This window comes from Bombina bombina, chromosome 2 (assembly GCF_027579735.1).
Source record: "Bombina bombina isolate aBomBom1 chromosome 2, aBomBom1.pri, whole genome shotgun sequence".
Taxonomy (NCBI): Eukaryota; Metazoa; Chordata; class Amphibia; order Anura; family Bombinatoridae; genus Bombina; species Bombina bombina.
This window is the reverse complement of record NC_069500.1, coordinates 750,830,930-750,854,503: the sequence shown is the minus strand read 5'-3', so window position 1 is coordinate 750,854,503 and position 23,574 is coordinate 750,830,930. Positions and strand designations below refer to the sequence as shown.

Genomic DNA, 23,574 nt, shown 5'->3' with positions numbered 1-23,574 from the left:
ATATATGTGCATTTCCCAAAATGAAAACTGACAGTCCTGCAAAAAGGAAATATACTGATAAAACCTGAATCATGGCAAATATAAGTACAAAGATTATATTTAGAACTTTACATTTAAAGTGCCAAACTATAGCTGAGAGTGTCTTAATAAAGGAAAACATACTTACCAAAAGACACTCATCTACATAAAGTAGATAGCCAAACCAGTACTGAAACGAGAATCAGTAGAGGTAATGGTATATAAGAGTATATTGTCGATCTGAAAAGGGAAGTAGGAGATGAATCTCTACGACCGATAACAGAGAAACCTATGAAATAGATCCCGTTAGGATGACCATTGCATTCAATAGGTAATACTTCCTTCACATCCCTCTGACATTCGCTGTACTCTGAGAGGAATCGGGCTTCAGCCTGCTGAGAAGTGCATATCAACGTAGAAATCTAGCACAAACTTACTTCACCACCTCCATAGGAGGGCAAAGTTTGTAAAACTGAATTGTGGGGTGTGGTGGGGGTGTATTTATAGGCATTTTGAGGTTTGGGAAACTTTGCCCTCCTGGTAGGAATGTATATCCCATACGTCACTAAGCTCATGGTCCTCTTGCCAATTACATGAAAGAAAACTGTATTATTCTGTTCTATGTAACATACATTTTCCTTAGTATATACAAATTAAATATAATTTAGGTGTTACTTTTTATGCAATCTTAACAAATGTTTTATCATTATTTTTGGGTTGGCTTTAACACATATATACAAGTCCAGCCATATAGTAGTTCCTTATTGTGTATAGCATATATGTATAATACTTGCATATTGTGTTTGTGTGTCTGTATGTGTGTGCATACAATCTGCATGTGTTACAAAACAATCTAATCTCAACATTTGGCCTTTGGCCAGGCCTGTATCTGCACGGTAGTCCATTGCCATGTTTCTAGTCCTTGCTTCTCAACCTTCTATAATGATGACACTCTTCTTGGCACCACCTGCCTCAGGTGCAGTTCACTTTCTGCCGCTACAATTGGCTGCTGGTTGTGCAAGTGGTAGGCAATTAAATGGCTTATACTTTCAAATAGCACATCCTTAGTTCGCACCTTAGAAAAGAAATGCAAGAAATTAACAGTGGCCTTATGTTATTATAAATAAGTGCTCCTGTTAAACAAACACCTAGAACCAATTCAACTGATAACTGAGCAGATGGTGTGCCCAAAAGCCTATCCTATCTCTATTGTTATGAAGTTCAAAGGGAAGTCCCTACATATAATAATTTTCAAGTTTTTTCCAATCAAACAGATCAGATTTACTAAGCTTTGTAACCTCATGTTTAAGTGAAACTGTACAATACTATTAAGTAGAAATTGGTAAAAAAAAAAATAGAAATATCTTTTAATTCAAAGAAATGGTTTATAGCGTATCTGTGTAAAATACAAACTGGAAGTATAGTTAGCTGATACTTTCAACTGAAATCAGTGATTGTGCGGTGACTTCAAGAGGCTGGTGAGGCAGTGGCTAGGAATCGGATAAGCCTTCATTCTTTAGATATCCTTTGTTGAAGAAATAGCAATGCACATGGGCGAGCCAATCACATGAGGAATCTATATGCAGCCACCAATCAGTATCTACTGAGCATATTTAGATATGATTTTCAACAAAGGATATATGATTTTCTTCATTCTTTTGATATCCTTTGTTGAATATCATATCTAAATATGCTCAGTAGCTCAGATATTAGATGTAAATTGGAAAGTTATTTAAAATTGCATGCTCTTTCTAAATCATGAAAGAAAACATATGGGTTTCATCTCCCTTTAAATGGTGTCTAGGCCAAACTGGTCAACTTAGTAAACATCTGATTTTATTCTAAAGGATTGTAACAGAAACTCTTGCCAGATAACAAAATGCTTGCTCTGATTATGAGATCTAGAATCCAGGCCCATTAAAATATGTTTAAAACATATTTTTTACTTTATTGCTGCAATTATGCTTATAGATTCCTTCATTATTCTGTAAATTTAAAAATGTTGGACTACATTAACAGCACTCATGGGATTAACTAAAAAATGAAGAGGTCTCAAAATTGCAAATATACCTTGAATATGTGTGGGAACAAGGTGACCTTATTAACACTATATGAAAGGGGGGGGGGAATAAATTAAAACATAACTTAGTATGCAGATAAAGATTAAAACTGGAATCACTTTAGTAAAAACACACTTAGGATTTCTCATTGTTAGGTATGTACTGTTGCATAGTAAAGGTAATAGTGTGCTTTAGGTGCTTGCTTGGTTAATCACATAAAACTGACGTATTAGCCATTTGGGTATAGCATTTTAATGTAAATAACCTTTATAAATAACCTGAGAATGTCCTAAATAGCATAAATGTCCAATGTCAATTCTGCTATTTAGACATTCTCAGGTTATTTATATAGGTTATTTACATTAACTTGCTATACCCCAAATGGCAATACGTCAGTTTTATGTGATTTAACCAAGCACCTAAAGCTAGCACACTATTACCTTTACTATGCAACAGTACATACCTAATGAGGAATTCCTAAGTGTGTTTTTAATAAGTGATTCAGTTTTAATCTTTATCTGCATATTAAAATTTATGTTTTAATTTATTTCCCCCCCTTCATATAGTGTTAATAAAAGTCACCTTGTTCCCACACATATTCAAGGCTTCAAGCAGCAGGTATATTATGCAATGCAATTTTGAGAATTGAGACCTAATTTTTTACTTATTCCCACTGTGGCAGACAAGACAGGCTCAGAGTGCTGGTTTATAGTAACGTGACGCAGTGGGCAGTGGGCACTGCAGTAGCAGTTGGGCACGAAACTTGTCAGTGTCAAATGTTCTGTTGATCTGTGATCGGATTCGGATGTCATGTATTGTCCCTCTAATTTATATAATAAAAAAACACTCACTTCACCTAAGCAGACTGTTGCTAGCACTGACCACTGGAGTCTGTCACCACCACTCAAGCACCACTCACTGACTGTGTGACTGTGTTGACCCCGACACGTCTATGGCTGCTTCTGTTCTGTACTATTATTGCACAATGAATCAATCACATTCACAGATACCATTCAGTTTGTCAGGGTCCGTCCAGCAGATTTAAGTAAATATTTCTGTGCCATTTTTAATTTATAGCCAGGGCCGGACTGGGACCAAAAATAGGCCCGGGCATTTTAAAGGCAAAACAGCCCACTCCTCCCCATGTTTAATTTAAACGCCCACATACACACACTCAAATGCACACACACCACACATATAAACACGTACATGCATGCACATTACACATATAAACACACACCACGCATACATATACTCATAGACAAGCACAGCACACATACTTACATATGCGCATACACCACACATAACACGCACGCATACAAACACATACACACACACACACACACTCATGTGCATGCAAACCACACATACACCCAGATACGCACACAACACACACACCTCATATGCATTAATACTATATATATATATATATATATATATATATATATATATATATATATATACACAAGTTACATCAGATATACATAAGACACAGAGGGACCCAGAGGTCACTTGAAACATGGTTGTAAGTATATATTTTAAAACCTGTGTCCCAAAACTATTACATCTAAAAATCAACAGCTGCTTTCTACAGTAGACATTTAACATTTTGCTCTCAGCTTTTTTAAAGTTTATATAGTAGATTTAATTTTTTTTCTAGGGGTACAAATTCATTACCTTCAATGCATTTTTTTTAATAATAAAAAAAAAAAGACCTATTTGAAATATTAATAATTAGTCCTACAGCAACATAATAAAATAAAACCTGTAGGCAAATAGCCTCTACTGTACTTTACACTTTTGAAAACAAGGGGTTAAAAAAACAAAACAATGATATAAAATGTCTGCCCTCTGTTATCAGGGGTCACAGCATGCATAGATTACACACAGGAAGCTGTAAAAAGCAAACATCTGACCTGACAAGCTGCACTTATTTATTTGTACACAAAAGTGAACAGTGCTCAAGATTGTCTCTTACCTATGTAGAGGGGTCAATTTAAATTGTTATAAATCACAAGTGACAGCTCTTCTATTGCCGGCATCTGCTACACTGCTCTGCTCAGCCCACCTTCTTCTCCTTGTCTCCACAGAAGCCTGTGCATCGGCATGGAGGTAATAAACTCTGCTATGACATTTTTAGCTGTTCTCCTTCTCGGCATGCCATCAATTAACCAACTTGCAAACTGCAAAGTAACTTTAGCTATGTAATGTCTGTGCACCTCTCTGCTTTACGCGTCTGGAGGCTTTGATTTTCTGCAGATGCCATTAGGTGGTAAATGCTGAAACAGCTTGCCAGCTAACGTGATTCTTGCTCCTCTGGTCCTAACCATATGCAGCAGAGTGCGGAGGCCTCAAAGGACCAGCCTGGTTAGCTCTCTTGCCCCCAATGCCCCTGGATTACAAATTTACAACAATAAAAAAAAAAACTTATAAAAAAAGAAAAGTAAGGGAGAGCTCCCAAGTCACTGCGCTCCCCACTGCAGCACCTCAGCAAAAAACAGCTCAGTCTGTCCCCGCTTGGAAACGGCCCTTGTCACATTGAAATTTGAAAGCACCCAGTATGTGCTCTAATAGTGGGCGGGGCTCTGGTAACTGGCAGCCCACCGGGCAAATGCCCGGCAATGCATGCCCTATGCCATGGTCAGTCGGGGCCTGTTTATAGCGATCTGGCTGATGGCTCTCAGATTTATTAGATGACTTAGGTTGTTGTGTAATGTGTATGTATTATTTGTATTAATTAAATAAACATTCCAACGGCAGTCGGCACCTAACCTTCTGGCGCTCCCCTCGGCTCCTAGTCCTCCTGTCCTGAGTGACGTCCTGTCTAGGTCCTGCGCCCCTGACTCCACTCCTGTCTCAGTATCACTCACAGTCGGCCAGGGCCCGGGTCACGCCGTCAACACAACACAGCAGAGTGCAGCACTTCGAGCGATCGACTGACACCCACCACGTCTGACTCTAGTCTGCGCTGTCTCTGAGTGCCGGGCGGGAATGAAATAGATCCTTCCGCGTGACCGCATGCGGAAGGATCTATTTCATTCCCGCCCGGCACTCAGAGACAGCCAGCCCCAGTCAGATTCAGACGAGTTCTGAATTCTGAATCTGATTGGCTGAGACTAGTGAGACTGAGAGCCGGCCAGGACGGAGGCTAGCCTCCTGTGGAAGCGTATGGGGCGCATTGGAGAGCACTGCATTAGCACCTTTTCTCCTCTTGGTGGCAGTCCTCTCAGCGTCCCATACACTTCCACAGTAGTCAATACATTCATATAGCGCAATGCAAGGACAGCCGGCTGTCCTTGTTTTGCGCAATATGAATGTATTGATGTAATAAGTATATTACGGTCGGTTTTAATAATTTACAGTGAGTGTTGACAAAAACAGAATCCTGATTTTGGTGGAGGGGTGGGGGGGTAGGGGGGGGTCACCTTATTTATAAAAAAAAAAAAATATGAAAAAAAAAAAAAATCTAATTTTTTTATTTTTTAATTTTAAATAAAGGCTGTAATTACATAGATTGGCCAGGGGGAGGCGCTGCCTCACCTGCCTCCTGTGACTGCACGTCACTGACTGAAATGTATTTAGGTTGTCTTACACAAAGCTTATGCCTTAATCTATCTGGCCATTAAAGGAATTACCTTCTAGTAAGTTGTGTATCTCTGTTACCCAGTAACACCATACAATTATGATTTGTGTTTGTTGGTAGATGGGATCCTTACCACTCCTTCTGGCTCAACCAGCAGTAAGTGCTTGGGCTGCCCCTTGTGCATGCCAGTTAGGACATATTGCCCTGGATTGGTGATGCTGTCTCTCACTAGAAAATCTCCATCCCTTTGCAGCAACTTTTCTGCCTCTCTTCTGCTCATCTTCCCCTGGTACCATGGCTCTCCTTTCAACTGCTCCTCTGTTGGAGCCACAGGAGCTTTCCTGGTGGAGGGACTTGGCCACTCATCATCTAGCCTTTGGGACCCAAGATAGGGTTGATTCATGGAGCTTCAGGGCATCTTCAAATGGTCCTTTAGATAAATAGAACAAAGTGCATTAGGTGCAAGATCATGGGCCAAGTCTACTGTAAAGTGAAGTTGTGGGTGGCCACAAACAAAGCAAATTGATATTAAAGGAACATACAAACCTAAAATTATTCATTTGTGACTTAGATAGAGAATACAAGTTTAAATAACTTTCCAATGTACTTAATTTATCAAATTTGCTTTTGGTATCCTTTGTTGAAAAGAAGCTGTGAGCTAGCTGCTGATTGCTGGCTGCACAGATATGCATCTTTCCATAGGTTTGCCAATGTGCTCAGCTAGCTCCCAGTAGTGCATTGCAGCTCCTTCAACAAAGGCTACCAAGAAAATTAAGCAAATTTTATACAGAAGTAAATTGGGAAGTTGTTTGAAAATCTATGATCTATCAAGTATCATGCTTAGAAAATGTTTGGGTTTCATGTAATTTTTTAAAAAAAAATTGCAAATTGATTTTAAGAAAATACATTTTAGTACTGGGGAATGGTGATTATTTTCATAAGTGTCTGGCACAATCAAGTAGTTGTTCTGTCTGTCCTAACCACTTTGTGAATAGGAGGTTTATTTTGTCTTCTGTGGTGAATCAGATGCATCTCATTATCTGTTTATAATACTTATTTACTCTGCAAAATATCATGTCTTACCACTAATTTCCTATTTCTCTTTATACATTTTTTTTTACATTTATGATTCAATTGATTATAAAGGTGAATGTTAACTACTTGTTAATTGAGTACATTTTATTACTCTCTTCTATCAGTATTTCCCATTTCCTTTCATGGCCATCAGCATTTGGTTTTCAGCAGAATAAAGCAGAATATTACACCTCCAGCCCACTTACTCATATCAAACAGATCCTTCTTGGGACTGTCCTCAGGATTCATATAATGCTTTCCCTGTCGTTGCTCCAGTTATCCAGGTTCTGTGTGTTTTACATACATATGCTCTTCATAGTCTCTGACTCCTACAGCCCGATCATTGGTCAGAGGAGGGCTTCACTGCCTGTCCTGGTAAAGAAATATCTTGCATCAGAATGGTGACATCCCCTGTCACTGACCTCCATCACTCTTAATGTGTTTTACTTACCCTGCACCTCAAGCTCCACTGAGACCCAGAATGTGACACTGGAGGTCTTCTGGCTGGAGACCCCACCTGAGACTGAGAAAAGGAGAAAAAAAAATAAATACAGGCGATTTAGATATTCATTCAGTTCATATTTTCCAATATATTCTAGATATAGATTTGTGAAAATACTCATTCATCAATATATCATAAAGAAAAGTGCTCATTATTTGTGTTTATATATAGATCAGTGTGTTACAGATATTCCCGTTTAATTATAGGACGCAATATAAAATAAGTACATTAGAAAAGCCTTTATTCCAAAACTGCTTGGGACCAGTAAAAGGTTTGGATTTTGGAATATTTGCATCTGTAAAATGGGACAGTTTGGGAGAGGGGATATAACCAAGTGTAAACAACAATATCTTATTTCCATTTAGGCAATATTTACCATATCATAATATAGTTTTATACTTGTAACCTAAAGGTAGTTTTATATAATTTGTAATACAGGTACAAATCCCCCAATACAGAATTTCAAAAATCCAAACCTTATTCTGAAATAAAAACTTTTTAATTCATATTTTGACAAAAATAAAAATAGCAAAAATCACTAGAGCCTGTAAGTTAACAATCTTTCCGTCTGTGTCTTTGGTTTGGTTTTTGTGTCTAACAATGCAAATAATAATCTATATTTATTTAAAACAACAAATACCTTTCTGATTAAACTACTGTACTATCTTTCTGAGGGTACAAATGTATTAGAAATTATATAAAACTACCTTTAAGTTACATGTTCACGCCTGTATTATGGCTTATAAATATTGCCTAAATGACATAATATATTGTTTGTTTACGCTTGGTTTCCAACTACTAATTATACCAAAAGTGCAGCAAATTAAACATTACCTATTAAATAAAACATATATGGAGGCCCATTTATCAAGCTCCGTATGGAGCTTGTGGGCCCGTGTTTCTTCAGACCTCGCCAGAAACAGCAGTTGTGAAGTAGCGGTCTAAAGACCGCTGCTCCATAACCCTGTCCACCTGCTCTGAGCAGGCGGACAGGAATTGCAACAATTCAACCCGATCGAGTACGATCGGGTTGATTGACCACCTCCCTGCTGGCGGCCCATTGGCCGCGAGTCTGCAGGGGGTGGCGTTTGCTACCAGCAGATCTTGTGAGCTGCTGGTGCAATGCTGAATACAGAGAGTGTATTGCTCTCCGCATTCAGCGAGGTCTTGCGGACCTGATCCGCACTGTCGGATCAGGTCCGCAAGACCATTGATACATAGGCCCCTTAGTCTCAATACAGATGTAAAAACCTGTTTCAGGAAGATTGATTACAGGGGCTGTTTTGACAGTAGTTTAAAAAGCAATTGTTAGAGGGGAACATTGGGGTAAGAATCTGAGTGGTTTTTTTTTATGAAGGGTATTATTTTAATTAAAAAAGTTTTGGGAGATCATGATTGTTTTTGTAATTGGAGACCATGACCCATGGTTGGCATCTGATCCCATATGTGGATGGATCAAGGTGGGATCTGCAATAATTTCACATGACTTTTGAAGCCTATCCCGTTATCAAATTCTATTCTTTATCTAATGTTTTTGATTGTTAACCCTCGTCAAGGGGAGCATATTTATAATATTAATTTTATTATTTTATTCATGGTGTTTGAAGTTTATCCACAGAAAGCTTCAAGAGGTAAAACTCTACCTACAAATTTGGACTGTTACATAGGGCTAAATCCTATTCAAGCAGCTATTGATAGCTACAGAGACAGAGTATAATATTATTGTTATCATTTTTTTGTATAGCGCCACAAAATTCTGTAGCACTGGGTACAACAGTAGGGATATCTATCCGAGAAAGATTTGTTTGTAAGATAGAAATACATAAATGACTAAACAAACTAGTATAGAAGGAGGAGGGCCCTGCTCCGAAAAAACTTACAGTTAAGAGGTTGAAGGGTGAAGAGACATAAGGTTTGGGGTAGTTTGTCACGTGGCTTGTAGTTGCAGTAGCGAGTCAAAGGCAGTTCAAGATTTAACTTAGGTTAGGATGAAAAAACAGAAAAGAGATGGTAAGCCTGTTCCAAATGACAGAAGCAGTGCAGTGAAACGTCTTGGAGGTGAGAGAGGGAAAGTAGAAATAATAGGAGGGGAGAGACATATGCTCAGTTGTTCATCGAATAGGAGTACGAGTCAGGGAGTATTTGGAGATGAGAGGAAATAAAGTTGGGGGTGAGGCTGTTAAATGCTTTATAGGTTAGGGTTAATATTTTGCTTTGTATTCTGGACTGTGAATTGGGAGCAAGTGTTGGGACCAGGCAGAGTGTGGGAGCTAATGTAGATCGGCAACTTAGGTTGATGAGTCTAGCTGAAGCATTCATGACAGATTGGAGGAGGGAGAGGTGGTGTTTGGGAAGACCATTTAGGAGCAGGTTGCAATAGTCAATAGGTGACAAAATAAGGAATAAATTAGTATTTTGGTAGTTTCATGAGTAAGGAAAAGGAAAAATTATGTAAACAGCGGACCTGTGATGAAGTGTAAGAAAGAGAGTTTCCAACTGTAAAATAAATTCAGATGTGGGATGTCTAGGAAGACGGGCGGAATAAGACAACTCAATTTTAGACAGAATAGTAGTAGGGAAGACACATCCAAGAGGAAATTGCAGAGAGGCAGTTGGAAATCTGGTTGAGTAAAGAGGGGAGAGATATCAGGAGAAGAAAGATAGATTAGTGTGTCATCAGCATATATAAGTGGTACTGGAACCCAAAGGAGTATATACGTTTTACAAGGAAGGATGTATAGATAAAAAAAAAAACAATGGGACCCCAAAACACACCCTGTTAAATTAATTAACATGAGAAATGAGCAGTTCGAGAGATAGACGCAAACCAGGAGAGGGCTGTGTCTCGGAGGACAAAAGAATATAGATTTTTTTGAGAGGAGAAGATGGTCAAGCAGCAGATATATTTAGAAGAATTAGTAAGGAGTATTTGCCCCTTTAGTTTAGCTGATATCTGATCACCTGTTACTGTAGTAACGAACAGTTTATCTGTGTTTGGGTGCAACCCAGATTGGAAGGGATCAAATAAAGAGTTTTTGAGAGAAACTGAGATAGGCGATTATAAACTAAAACCTAAACAGGCCAATAGTTAGAGAGGATCAAGATGGGACTTTTTAGGATTTGGTTAGATTAACACTTGCTTAAATGTATCAGGAAATATGCCAGTGGTGAGAGGAGTTTAGGGCAGAGGTTTAAAGAAACAAAGAGAGAGTGAAGAAGTTGTGAAGGAATGGGGTTGAGTGGACAGTTATGTGCAGTGAAAAAAGATAGCAGTATGAAGACTTGCTGTTACAGGAGAGAAGTAAAAGAGAGTTTTGTTATAGACGGGGTAGGTAGAAGGGCTGTCTTTGAGGGTGTGAGAGAGCAATGTGTTTTCCTATTTGTGTCAATTTTATTTTTGAAGTCATCAGCAATATTTATAACAGTGAGTTTGGTAGGTAAAGGCAGACATAGGAGGGAGTTAAAGTTTGAAAACAGTTTTCTGGGGTTTGTTAAATGAGGTTGACAACATGGGAGGAGAAATAGAGTGTGTTTGGCGAGGTAGAGGACAGAGTTGTATGGTATGAGGATGAATTTATATAGAGGAAATCAGCATTGTGTGCATGATTTCCTCCACTGATGTTCAGCAGTCCGTGAACCTCCTCTGAAGATATCGGTTCTGTTTGGTGTGCTATGGCTGTCAATGATGTGCATGATGCACAGCAAACTGTGGAGGGTGCTTTCTCAAGTGATGATTTTTAGTACAGAATTATATTGTAAGGCCACAAGGTCTGGGCAAGAGAGGGATGAAATGTTGGAGAGTAGAGGTTTCTGTTTAGAACAAAAGTCTGGGAGATCTAAGTAATTTAAGTTCCTTTAAGGTAGCACTTTTTTGGGGGTTGATGAAGATGCTCCTGTGAGAGTTAGAGAGAAAGTTGTAGATGGTGTTCCAAGAGAGAAAAGAGGAAGTTAGAAAACGTAAAAAAATGCACAGAGATTGGGGACAGTATAGAGGCACCAGGCTTGTTAGGATTGTCAATGGGTATGTTGAAATCACCTAAGACGAGGGAAGGGCCATTAACAGGAGAGGAAATGTGGGTCCTAAATATTGATCTGGACCAGGAGGCCAATGGATAACAGCAACACAGAGAACCTACAGCGGTGAACAAAGAAAAAAAAGGATGTGAGTCAATGGAATGTAGTGGAATATACAGTAATGGAAAAAAAAAGAATGCCTACTCCCTCTCCTTGTCTGTCCTCCTGCCCTGGAGTGTGACTGAAGTGCAGGCCACCATAGGACAGAGAGAGTGCAGAGGTTGTGTTCGAGGAGGAGAGGCACCATTTCTTTGAAGGGCTACCAGGTTTCAGTGATAGTGAAATGAATTAGAAGTGTGCTTGTTTGCATATAAAGTGTGCAGTCAAGAGAATTGTGACGATTGAGAGGGTTAAATAGGCTATATATTGGTGGTGTAAGTCATGGTTATTGAACAAAAAGAGACAGGGGCTTATTTATCAAGCTCCGTATGGAGCTTGATGCCCCTTGTTTCCGGCGAGCCGAAACAGAAGTTTTGAAGCAGCGGTCTAAAGACCCACTGCTCCATAACTTGTCCCGCCTGCTCTGGCACATATTTTTTAATTAATTTTGGGGTGGGACTTAGCATATTTAAGTTGCACTGATACATTGTTGCACGTCTGGCCTGAGGAAGGGATCTGTGAACCTTGAAATGTTACCACTGAATAAATTAATACTTTATTGATCTTAATCCAGTGACTATATATTTACCAGTGCTTGACATCTCCAGTGGTTCCGGCTACGACTTAGAAATTGCAGCTGATGACTTAGAAATTTGACTTTTTCCTATATTTTTTTTTTTTAATAATTTTTTTATTGGACATCCAAGATAAAAAAAGTCACTATATAATCAATAGTCATCACAAACATATCACATATGATGTACATATAAAAAAAATTGCATTCATGAAGACTACCCTACTACATAGATTGGATACCACTTTGTATAAATATATATATTTAACATAACAACATTTTGAAAACAAAACTGCAAGCCAGACTAAGCTTTCTATGGGGAGGACACGTAACCTACTAACCAACGCCCCCTATGAGATGTCGACCCAAACACACATGTACCCCCATTTTCTTACTTGGATATTATTGAGGGGTTTCGCCACCATCTCGGCCCTGATTCTCAAATCTATGTTCAATATAGGTCCCCCACATTAACAACATCTGTGCGTAACAGATCTGTGCCTCTAACCCTAATATAGTGATATTCCTCCATTTTAAGTAAATCATTACACTTGTGGATCCATTGTGCCACATCTGGTATATTTCGGGATTTCCAATTTTGAGCTAAAAGATTTTTCACACTATTACTTAAAATACACAGCATTTTTTTTTTGTACAGTCGGAAATTTTATAGGATAGTGTAAGAATAGCCAAATTTTTGGATCAGGTAACACATGTCTACCCAGTACCTTGGAGGACTCTGCCCGCTATACAATCCCATATGGGAGCTATACTATTACAAGTCCACCAAATATAGGACATTGTGCCTTTCTCTGCACTGCACCGCCAGCAATCGTTAAAATGTGTGTGAAAGAGTTTGTGTATTCTAACTGGTGTCATGTACCACCTATGAAGTATTTTGAGGTTTAGTTCAGTCAGGTTGGCTGAGACAGATGATTTTGCGATATTATAAAAAAACATTTTTGCCTCTCTCTGGTTGATAACCATACCAAGTCATTGTTCCATCTCTCGATGTAGTATGGAACATGACCCGGGGGCTGTATCTGCAAAATGTTATATAATAAGGATAAAGAATGAGCTATTGGCTTTGGAGAGATGCACATGTTTTCAAATTGAGTCAATGGTCTGCTTAGATTTTTCCTATCACAATGTTTAAAAATAAAGGAAACACATTGATGATGAAATAACCAGTCCTTAAACATCAGTAGTCCCTCCTCTACCAATTTCCCTTTTGTTCGTAGGGCTTGTTCATTTTCCAATTGATACACCTATAAAAGTTCTATTTGACGTGCTGGAAGTGTAGTGTGAGCAGCTGTGTACATGCGGAAAAAGTCTTTATTTTCAAACATAGGAGTTAGGGGGGAATGTTTGGAGGATATGCGTGGAAACTTTGACAATATATTGCTCCAAACTCTAAAAGTTCAGAACTTAACCTGTGGAGGATTATTGGTCCCTGTCCGTATAGCCCAAGTCTAGTCCAGCATTGGCCTCCTAAGTGTTTAATATCTGACATCTCTTGCTCTAGTTGTACCCAGGCTTTATTTTGAAAATTATAGAACCAGAAAAGTATTCTTTGTAAATAGGTTGCATATCTGTATTTTATCAGATCAGGCACGCCAAGCCCACCACTTAGCAGAGGTGTACACATTATACGTTTATTTATTCTAGCATTTTTTTTCCTCCCAAACAAACTCTAAAATTTTTGATTGTAGGGACGAGAGGAAGTTAGGTGGAAAGTGAATAGGTAGGGCTTGTAAGACATATAGTATATGTGGTAGGACATTCATTTTGAAAATGTTTATTCTCCCCAACCAAGAAGTCTGTAAAGATCTCCAAGAGGAAGAGGTCAGCTTTATTCGTCTCTGCAGGAGGATGTAGTTAATCTGAAAATAAGTCTTGTGGGTTTCTTGTGATCAAGACCCCTAGATATTTAAGGATTTTTCCTGCCATTTAAAGGGGCACGTCTCTTTTAGTTGAGTAAGAAGGTTTTGTGTCAGAGAGATATTGAGTATTATATGATTTTCTTTTATTAATCATAAAGTTTGATGCGAGTTGAAAGTTTTGCAAGTGTTGTAATATATATGGCAGGATATGAGTGGATCCATGAGAGTAAACAAGATGTCATCTGCATTATAACATGATTTTATGATCGTTTTCTCTGATCTTAACTCCCTTGATTTTTTGGGTCGTTCCTAATTGTCACAGCCAGGGCCTCTACCGCACAGGCAAACAGCAGAGGGGACAGAGGACACCCCTGTCTCGTGCCATTGCTGATTTGAAAAGGTTGGGATAACATCGCTGTTCACCCTTACTTGTGCTGAGGGGGAGCTATATAATGACATTATTTTCGCTATAAATGAAGTCCCTATACCAAATTTTTCCAATACCTTCTTTAAAATCTCCATCGGACGCGGTCAAAAGCTTTTTACGCGTCGTGAGATCAGGACCAATGGGGCATCCCGCGAAACTGCGTAGTCTATCAGGTTGATGGCTCTCACTGTATTTCCCTTGCCTCTCTGCCAATTACAAACCCTACTTGGTCTTTATCAATTATCTGTGGAATGATGGGGTTCAACCTTTTGGCCAAGTAGTTTGGCGTATATTTTGATATCATTATTAAGTAGGGATATGGGCCTGAAATTTTCCACTCTGTCCTGATTTCTTTCCTGGTTTAGGGAGCACAACAATGTGTGCTGCCAAGGATTCTTCCAAGAAAGGATTCCATTCTGATATATTTTGATATAGACCTAGCATGTGGGGTGAAAAGGTTGTCTATATCTTTTTAAAATAATAAGTTGTGAAGCCGTCTGGGCCCGGGGGCTCTTTTCATTTGGCAAGTCCCTAATTATGCTCTTTATTTCATTGAGGGTGAAAGGTTCGTTGAGACGAGCCCCTTCTTCCTCCCCTATATCTGGTAATTATATTTGATCCAGAAATGCATCTATGTTTTCTGGAGGAGATTCCTGCAAGTTATAAAGTTTTTCATAATATGCACGGAATGCCTCAGCAATATGCGCAGATGAGGTTTTCTCCTCTTTCTTTGGAGTCTTTAATTCCTAGTATATAAGTTTTATTTGTTTTACGTTTCAGCTTCCTGGCGAATAATTTACTACATTTATTATGTCCCTCATAGTGCTGTTGTTTCAATTTAAGTGCTGTGATTTTACATTCCTTATCAAAAATTGTGTTAAGTTTGCCCATATATTCTGTTAAAAGATCTAATGTTTGTGCGTCTCTAGGGTCCTGTTTATGGGTTCTCTCTAAGTCTTCTAATTTATTTAACACCAAGTTTAAATAAGCTCTTTGTTGTTTCAGTTGGTGTCCTTTCATACTCATTAATTCCCCCCTGATAACAGCTTTGTGTGCGCCCAGCGGTATCTAGTGTCCACCTCAGCGTCTGAGTTAAACTGAAAGAAGTCTTATAAAGCTTTCTCTATTTTTTCAGCATATATGGGGTCATCTAATAGTCTGTCTTCCAATCTCCATACATAACTAGTGCTATCTCTTGTATCCCAACGCATGTGACAACTGACCAAGGAGTGATCTGTCCATGTTGTGGGAAGTATCTTGCAGGACTTTACCCAGACTAAGCTAGTAACGTCTGTTAGAATATAGTCTATCCTCGAGTATCTAACATGAGGGTGGGAGGTAAAATGTATAATCTTTCACTTTCCTGTTTAGTATCCTCCAAACATCATGTAGAGTTTAGATCCCTTAAATGTTTTTGAAGCTTATGGATAATTGCGTGTGATGTGGATGTTGTCCCTGAAGAGTTATCCAATGTGGGATCTAATGTACAGTTGAGGTCACCGAAACAGTATTAAAGAGCCCTTTACTACTTCTAGTATTGCGTTGGTCCAGAGTGTTAAAGAAAATATCCTGCCAGTGTTTGGTGCGTATGTGCTGGACCAGTGTCACTTGCTTATGAAACAAGGTACCCACTAGTATGAGGAATCTACCCAATTTGTCTTTTATGCATTTGTGGACCTGGAATGATACACCCTTTCGCAACAGAATACCAACTCCTCCTTTTTTAGCAGTGTTAGAGGCATAAAAAGAGTTCACAAACTTGTAATCTAAAGCTGTGAGGTTCTCTAATCTGCAAGAAGTTTGTCTCCTGCAAGAAAATCACATCGCCCTTTCTTTCATTGAAATCTCTCATAGCTGTATTCCTTTTATATGGGCTATCGAGGCCCTTTGCATTAACCGTGAGGATGGTATATACCCTTCAGTTTATCTATAGGATCCATATATTGTTAAATGATACAGTGCTGGCGGTGGGCTAACTCTCGTGACTAGTGTGTGGCAGAAACTCTGTGATACACCATGTGCTCCCTCATAATCTGGTACTTAAAAAATTGATTACGTCGGCTTAATGCAGTTTTCAAAACAACATTAACATATAAAACATACTGTAAGAACAAAGAGATGCTCAAAGCCATAGGTTAGGAGGGATTGCAAAACAACATAATTACCCCCTTTCATATATAATGAATTTAATCTCTATTAGAGCGCATAATACATACATTTCCCAAACAAGTAATCATACTGTCGTATTCATCATCCTCCAACAATTTCTATAAAACAAAAACATGTTCAAGATTGGTACAATCTCACCCATCTACGTGCAGCTTCATGTCTCTTGTGCGGTAGAAACCATTGCATCTTCTAAAGGAGATGATTTGTTTTTGTCCTTTCTGCGCTTGCTGGTGTTCACCACCTGCCAGCAGTGCTTTCCTTGCAATGGTCTGGGGTCCGAGGTCTCTCCAGCTTCCCTATTTCCCTGAGAGTCAAACTCAGTGGGGATATTAAAAGAAATATTCAATCCCTTAGAGAGAGCTTCCAGGTCCTGGGGTTCTTTGTAGGTGAATACACTTCCTTCATGTGTGACCACTAGGCTAAAGGGATATCCCCATCTGTATCTTATCTTTCTGTCCCTGAGCACTCTGGTTATAAAGGCAATTTCCCTTCTTCTTTGTAATGTATTTGGGTTCAAGTCCATAAAGATTTGAAGGTGATGGTCAAGGTATGTTATGTCCCTTAATTGGCGGGCCAGTATCCAAATTTCTTCCTTATCTTTATATCTGAGGAATCTCAAGATTACGTCCCTTGGGGGAGTTCTATCTGGTGGGGGAGGTCTAAGGGCCCTGTGGACCCTGTCGAGTTCCACCTTTGGGGCCTGTTGATCTTTCTTCAGATGACAAAACAGATCTTGAACGTATGTTTCTAAGTCAGCGTTAGTGATCTTCTCTGGTATGCCTCGGATTCTTAAGTTGTTTCTGCGATTTCTGTTGTCTAAATCGTCAATCTTGTCTTGGAGAGCTGATATCTTAACCTCTTGTACGATGGATTGTGTTATAATCGTGTCTGTCAGTGAATTCAAAGTTTCTTGTGTGTCCTCCAAGTCCTCAACTCTATATCCAATTTCAGAGATTTCTTCTCTTATTGTTGTGAGTTCAGATTTGATTACATTTTTCAAGGAGTCAAAATCGGATTTAGATGGGAGGTTGGCTATATCTGCTTTTAATTGTGTCATAAGCTCTACCGGAGCAGTCTGTTGTTGTACTGCGTCCGGTATGTGTTGTATGTTGCCCCCGCCCTCATGTTGTTCAAGAGTAGAGGTCTCATGAGTGCCAAAGAAATTGCCCACTGACATAGGTAGTGCAGCTTGTTTATTATTTTTGTCCGATTTAGCGCCTTTTTTAGACGCCATATTAAGCTCTCAGAGCACCACTTCAACAAGTATGCTAAGTATGTCGACTCAATAATTATACTGAGTAGTAAATGGCCCTTTAAAGAACTGGATTTAGACTTGTGGGATATCTAGAAGAAAGGAAGTGGATCCCTGTGGACTTGCTAGAGTTGTTACATGTAAAAGCTGCGGTTCCAGGAGCTATAAGATATGTGCCTTTTCAACAGCTAAACGATATATATTGAATTATAGGAGGGCATGATTTCATACATGTTGGGATCTGAATTAGCTTCATGGGATGGTTAGGCTAGTTATGAGTGTTGCTGCTAGAATTAAGCATTGAGAGTCTCACCCTTCCGTTGCTGCTGAAAGCATGGCCACTCCACTCTTCAAAATAATTTTTGCTGCTGCGTAGTTATCGGCTCGCTGTATGCAAGGACCGTGCTGGGATGCCTGTGTCTGGACCGACACTGATTCAGTGTATCTGCACAGCATTGTGCCTGTTTCGTTGCGGCGTTACTACAGCAAGTGTATGAGCTGCGCTTGTGTTAGCCGGACCAAATGTTGTGACAATATGGCGACGGCCCCTGATGCGATGTGTGCACAGGAGAACTTATCTTAAGTTAAGGACCAGGGGGGGACCATCTCACTCTCTGCAATCTCCCACTGCTTCCCTGATCACCCGGTGACCAGTTGTAGCACTCCGTGAGGTCTATACCCGGCTCTATTAGGAGGTTGAGAGTTGTTTAGCTCAGAGCTCTTTCACAAGTCGGCCATGTTCCGGCACGGCCAGGCTCCGCCCAGACTTTTTCATATCTTTAACACATGAGTGAACTAGTAACTTTTTCTCTCTGGGCTAGTAGCTTTTTAACCCTGACTAGTAAACCATAGTGATTTTTTTCTACATATATATATATATAATATATATAAAATATAATATATACTGTATATATATATATATATATATATATATATTTTACAAAAAAAATAAATATATATATATATATATAAAAATATGTATTTATGAATAAATAGAACATACTCTGCTATGTGAAGAGCATTGGAATGTGAAATATTCATATTTCATGACAGGTTAGCGCACTTGAGTAAATGCGATTGGGGTTGCGCGCGATTAAGGGTGTTAGGGTTTTTTTCACTTTTCACGCTCCATTGAAAACTATGGGGGAATATGTTAACTCGATTATGATATTTAAAGTTTGCCTTTTTTCGCGCATCCAGTTAGCGCTTGATTAAAAACATTTTACTTTCAACTTGTAATACACACGCTACCCGACGTGTGCAAAAAGCCTGCTTCAAGCAAATTTAACGCACGAGCAGGAGACAGGTTTCAATGACAAATACAGCACATAGCTCTTCCATAGAAACCTATTCCCACATAGGTCCAAATTAGGCTGTTTATAAGGATCCTTATACAGGAGAGGTTATGCTACCAAAGGTGAGTTATGATGTGCTAATCTCATTAATCAGTTCTCTTCATAAAACAGGCAGATTTGCTCCCCCTCCCCCCCAACAGTTACATGTTGCTAAAAATATGTTGTAGAAGAACCAAATGAAGGCAAGCTCATTTTCATTTCATGATCAGAAGTTGTTTCAAGAACAACCTTTTAAATGAAGAGACAATTCAAGTAGGCTTCTTCCTCTCAGGTTTTGTCAGCAGCATCTTTTTAGTAAGGAAAAAATCAACTACCTGTCCTAAATTTATTTTAATGCTCTGCATTCCTATATCCACATTTTCAGAGACATATTATTTCATTGAGACTAGTCCACATATCTTAATTGGAAGGATGTATATCTTTCTATCTTTGTTGACCAAGATTGCAGATATTATCTACAATTCCAGTAGCAAAGGGCATTTTTGCAGATCCCATGCAATCCCTTCAGCCTAGTCTCGACTACTTGATGCATTACCAAAGTTCTGAAACCAGTGGCAGCAAATTTTACTTCATAGATCTAGTGATTTATAAAGACAAAATTCTACTTTTGAACCAAGAATCAGTGTCTGCAGGTGCATCAGTATTGATTTAGCTTTCTCAAAGTTTGTGTTTTGTGATATATTTTCTCCAGCCCACCTTAACACCTTCTCGTGTGCAACAGTTTCAAATTAGACTCCTGTATACCAGTTGAGCTTTTCTCAAATATATCTTCTACAAAGGTGCCGAGAAGGACACTAAGAGCAATGGTAATTTCAGTGACTCATCAATCCATAGTAATACCTCTTCTTTTTAGCTTCTGTCCATGCTGCTGAATTTTATGGCGATGCAAAATGTATTTTTTTACGGAAAAATGTTTCATACAATCAACTAGACCTCCTTTCCCAAGGAGATTTGCGCCAACAATAGTGATGGTTTATAACCATGGAGTTTTGGAATGACTGCTCCCTTTCTGGGATGCCTTTGGATTTGAATCTAATGGCTGGGGAACATCATGCACTCTGTAACAGACAAGAGGTAAGTCTTTTTTCTTGGACCACCAGATTGCCTTTATGTTGGAACACATTTCAGGGAAAGCAAAGCTTGTCAGGGATTTGTCCTCCAGACACCGGAAAAGATGTCAGTGACTGGAAGTTACACAGGGAGGTTTTTATGATGTTGGCTCAAGTCATAATGAGGTTACTTCCAGGGTTTAGGAAATGTGAGTAGAGAGAATGCAGGTGTTTTGTAGGGTAAAAAGGGGTATATGTCTTTTCTGGGAGTAAAAAGGGACATTCCTTACAGCTGCAGAGGCAGAAAGAGGGGCCATATGGAATAATTATTTTTTATCAACTGATTATAAACATTTTTGGATGAAATATTTAAAACAAAATCATGTTAAACACAAATGAGTGACAAAATACCGGACAACTTGTGAGTAAATGAACATGTGGCCACAAAATGCCCCCCTCTACTAAACTATACCTTTGGCCCTCAACCTTGACAACACCAAATATATTTGCACAAGAGAGCATGGTTTTTACCCTCTTGGCTGACAGCAACATATAAACCCAAAAGTTTACCTTTTAGGTTGCAAACAACACCCATGCAGTAATGAAGTGAACCCCTTGACTGCTAGTAGCACAGCAAGTGTTTTTATACCCTACGGTTATCCTGTATCATTGAAAAATACAGTGATCTTTCTCTCTCTCTATATATATATATATATATGTACTGTATATATCTATATATATATTTATATTTTCTTTCTTGACAGTTGGAATTATATTTACCTGAGGCCCTGGCCCATTGGCAGTTGTCTGTGAAGCTGACTGTCCAATGGCTCCCCCTTCCCTCAAGCGACAGTCCTTCACCCCTCCGACTGGGGGCTCTTTTCCAGGGATACTGTTATAGTAGTTGTGTTCTGAGCTGTGCTCGTCCTCTCCCCCCCATGTTTCATCTCCCAGCACCACCCTGTGGAAACAAGTGATAGGAGAGTGAAAGAAAATACCTGTATCAAACGTCATATTTTGAAAGACTATGGAGGAAAGAAGTACAGACAAAATTGTAGACATATGTGAGGGGTATTTTAGCAGACGAGCTAGAAGACAATGCAGCAGCAGAAATTAAACCTGCTGAATACAAAATACCAGGGATATTACACTAAAATTAGAACACTGGGAGGAGCATTCTGTATTTGGTTGTATTTCTGACATTATCAGTCAAAAGTGAGGGCATAGTTTCTTATATACTTTAGTCTGTGTGAGTATTTTGTGGACAAGACAATAGGGGGATGCAAGTTACAGTCAGGGGTACGTTGACTTTTTGGCCTACCTGTCAGTGGGAGCTGCCAGTTTGGGGGGGCTGTGCAGGAACTGTTTGAACCTCAACTCAAATGCTTGTCCTATAGTGCTGATCACACTTTGGGCCAGTCCCTCACAACACTCCAGAATATGACAGGCTGCGGAGGATGGGGGTGAGATATGGGACACAAGGGAACACATGGGAAGGAAGGAGTGGTCCAAATGAGGAGAAGAGGGGTTGGTGCGAAAGACAAGAACACACATTAACACTGCTATGATATCCACAAACGATGTGTGCTAGGGATGAAGGGACACATAATGTATAGCAGGGCACATAGCTATTGGGGAGTTACCAAAGTCTTCAAGAAACTAAGGCACTTATTCCTACAAAATCCTGTTGTTGATAAATTGTATTTATTTTTTAATTAAACTACTTTTTGTTTTACCACAAAGCAGCATTGGGCTCAGATTATGGAGTCAGTCGGCTTCCTATTATTCGTACATTCACACTCAAGTAGTCCTACAGTTCACACATAACATTAACCTTGTACTATTAGATGACTGGGCAGCTGGTGTTTGAATCCTAAAGAGTTAAATAAGTTATTCTGGGTAACTTTTATTTTTTTGTTTGTTTTTTCATTAGGTTGTAACTTAATGTCTGAACCCTTATTGCAGTTAAGATTTAATAAGCCTTATTAACAGAGCGTGCACGGATGCTCTCAGAAATATAGGTTATGGGTAGCTAATTTTCATAATGTGATTCTCATTAAATGCCCAGTGATCTGCACTTGTCCTAATGAATTAGAATGAGCAGACATAAAAAAGCTTCTACAGTTGAGAACCAAGTATCTCTGCAGTACGTCTTGTTTATAAATTAACCTCCTTAAAAGGGAGCTACTTTGTATCAAAATGTCCATTCCTTGTTATAACCTTGCAGGCCTTTTGTAACCCAATATATATCTCCATTACCATGGAAACAATCAACAACCTCCGTCACTGTCTCCTTAGCAACCGCCAGCAGCATCTCAGGGGATAAGAATGGAGGGTACACGTTCTGTACCAGCCTAAATTATCTCTCTTCTAGCCTTCTAACACAAAAACTCTCTTTCCTCCATATTGCATCACCATTCACCTCCCTCTTCTCTTTTTTTATTATCCTGAAATCTCATTCAGGCACACTCCTCTTTTCATACTACAGCTTTCAGACAGACCCTGAGCAAGAAAATACCCTTCGATTGCCGATACACTATAAAGCTGATTCACTAAACATGAGGTATCTCTCCGAGCTATATAGGATTGAATAGAAAGTGGATGGATTATTCTCACTAGAATATTCTCAGCATCTTAGTGAATCTGGGGTAGGATTTAATTTACATACAGAAAGATATCTTAGTTGTGGACGGATTCTTTCAAATTTGTTGGCATGGAAATAAATATCCTGCAAAACCTCGCATGGGCTTCCCTCTCTCAATTCTCTAAAAAAAGAACAGCTTTCTCCCATACACACATACAAATAATGATGAGCTCTGCAATGGAGGATCCCATAGGAGAAAGCAAATGACGGAGAGCATACAGCACTGATCTCATACAGTCACATTGTGCTGTTTTCAGTGTGTTTTGCCTTATATATATATATTACTTTTTCTATCAGTACATTCAGTTCCTCACGTATTTTGAGACAACTCATCAGCTTTCATTTTGCAAGATAAAACAATCACAACCTGAAAGCATTACATGCGTAGAGAATAAGATAAAAACTGAGAGAAAACTTTGGATACGTCCAGGGAACACCCCTGTTCAGCCCATTCACAAAGACTTATTTTAGAATAGAAAAATAAAGTACTTTTTGGTATAATATTAAAGGGACATTAAACTGCTGTGCACAACTACAAAAGAAAAGTAACAATTTTATTGCATTTTATCTTGTTCCTGCAGCTCTTTACAAATCAGTTCTCCTTTTTAATAGCTTAAAGGGGCCAGATACTGAAGCTCTACCTCTTTGTTCTGGGGGCCACCATCTTGGCGCTCGGGTATTCTGACATAAGCTGTGCACATTCACAGATCAGTAATATTGTCCATGTTTTTTACAGCTGTATAACGTGCTTCAGGTCAGTGTGCATGATACATCATGTGTCACAGGCAGTGAGAATACCTGCGCTCCAAGA

General features: G+C 39.1%; 1 protein-coding gene across 1 annotated transcript in view; it reads right to left on the bottom strand.

The window, feature by feature from the left end:
• Nucleotides 1–955: 955 nt before the first annotated feature.
• Nucleotides 956–23,574, bottom strand: part of SHC2 (SHC adaptor protein 2) — a 40,225-nt gene continuing 17,606 nt past the window's right edge. Inside the window, 7 exon segments of the mRNA XM_053700034.1 lie at nucleotides 956–1,093; nucleotides 5,795–6,046; nucleotides 6,048–6,091; nucleotides 6,942–7,093; nucleotides 7,167–7,252; nucleotides 20,900–21,080; nucleotides 21,441–21,567. Of these exon segments, the coding sequence (XP_053556009.1) occupies nucleotides 956–1,093; nucleotides 5,795–6,046; nucleotides 6,048–6,091; nucleotides 6,942–7,093; nucleotides 7,167–7,252; nucleotides 20,900–21,080; nucleotides 21,441–21,567 (980 nt within the window).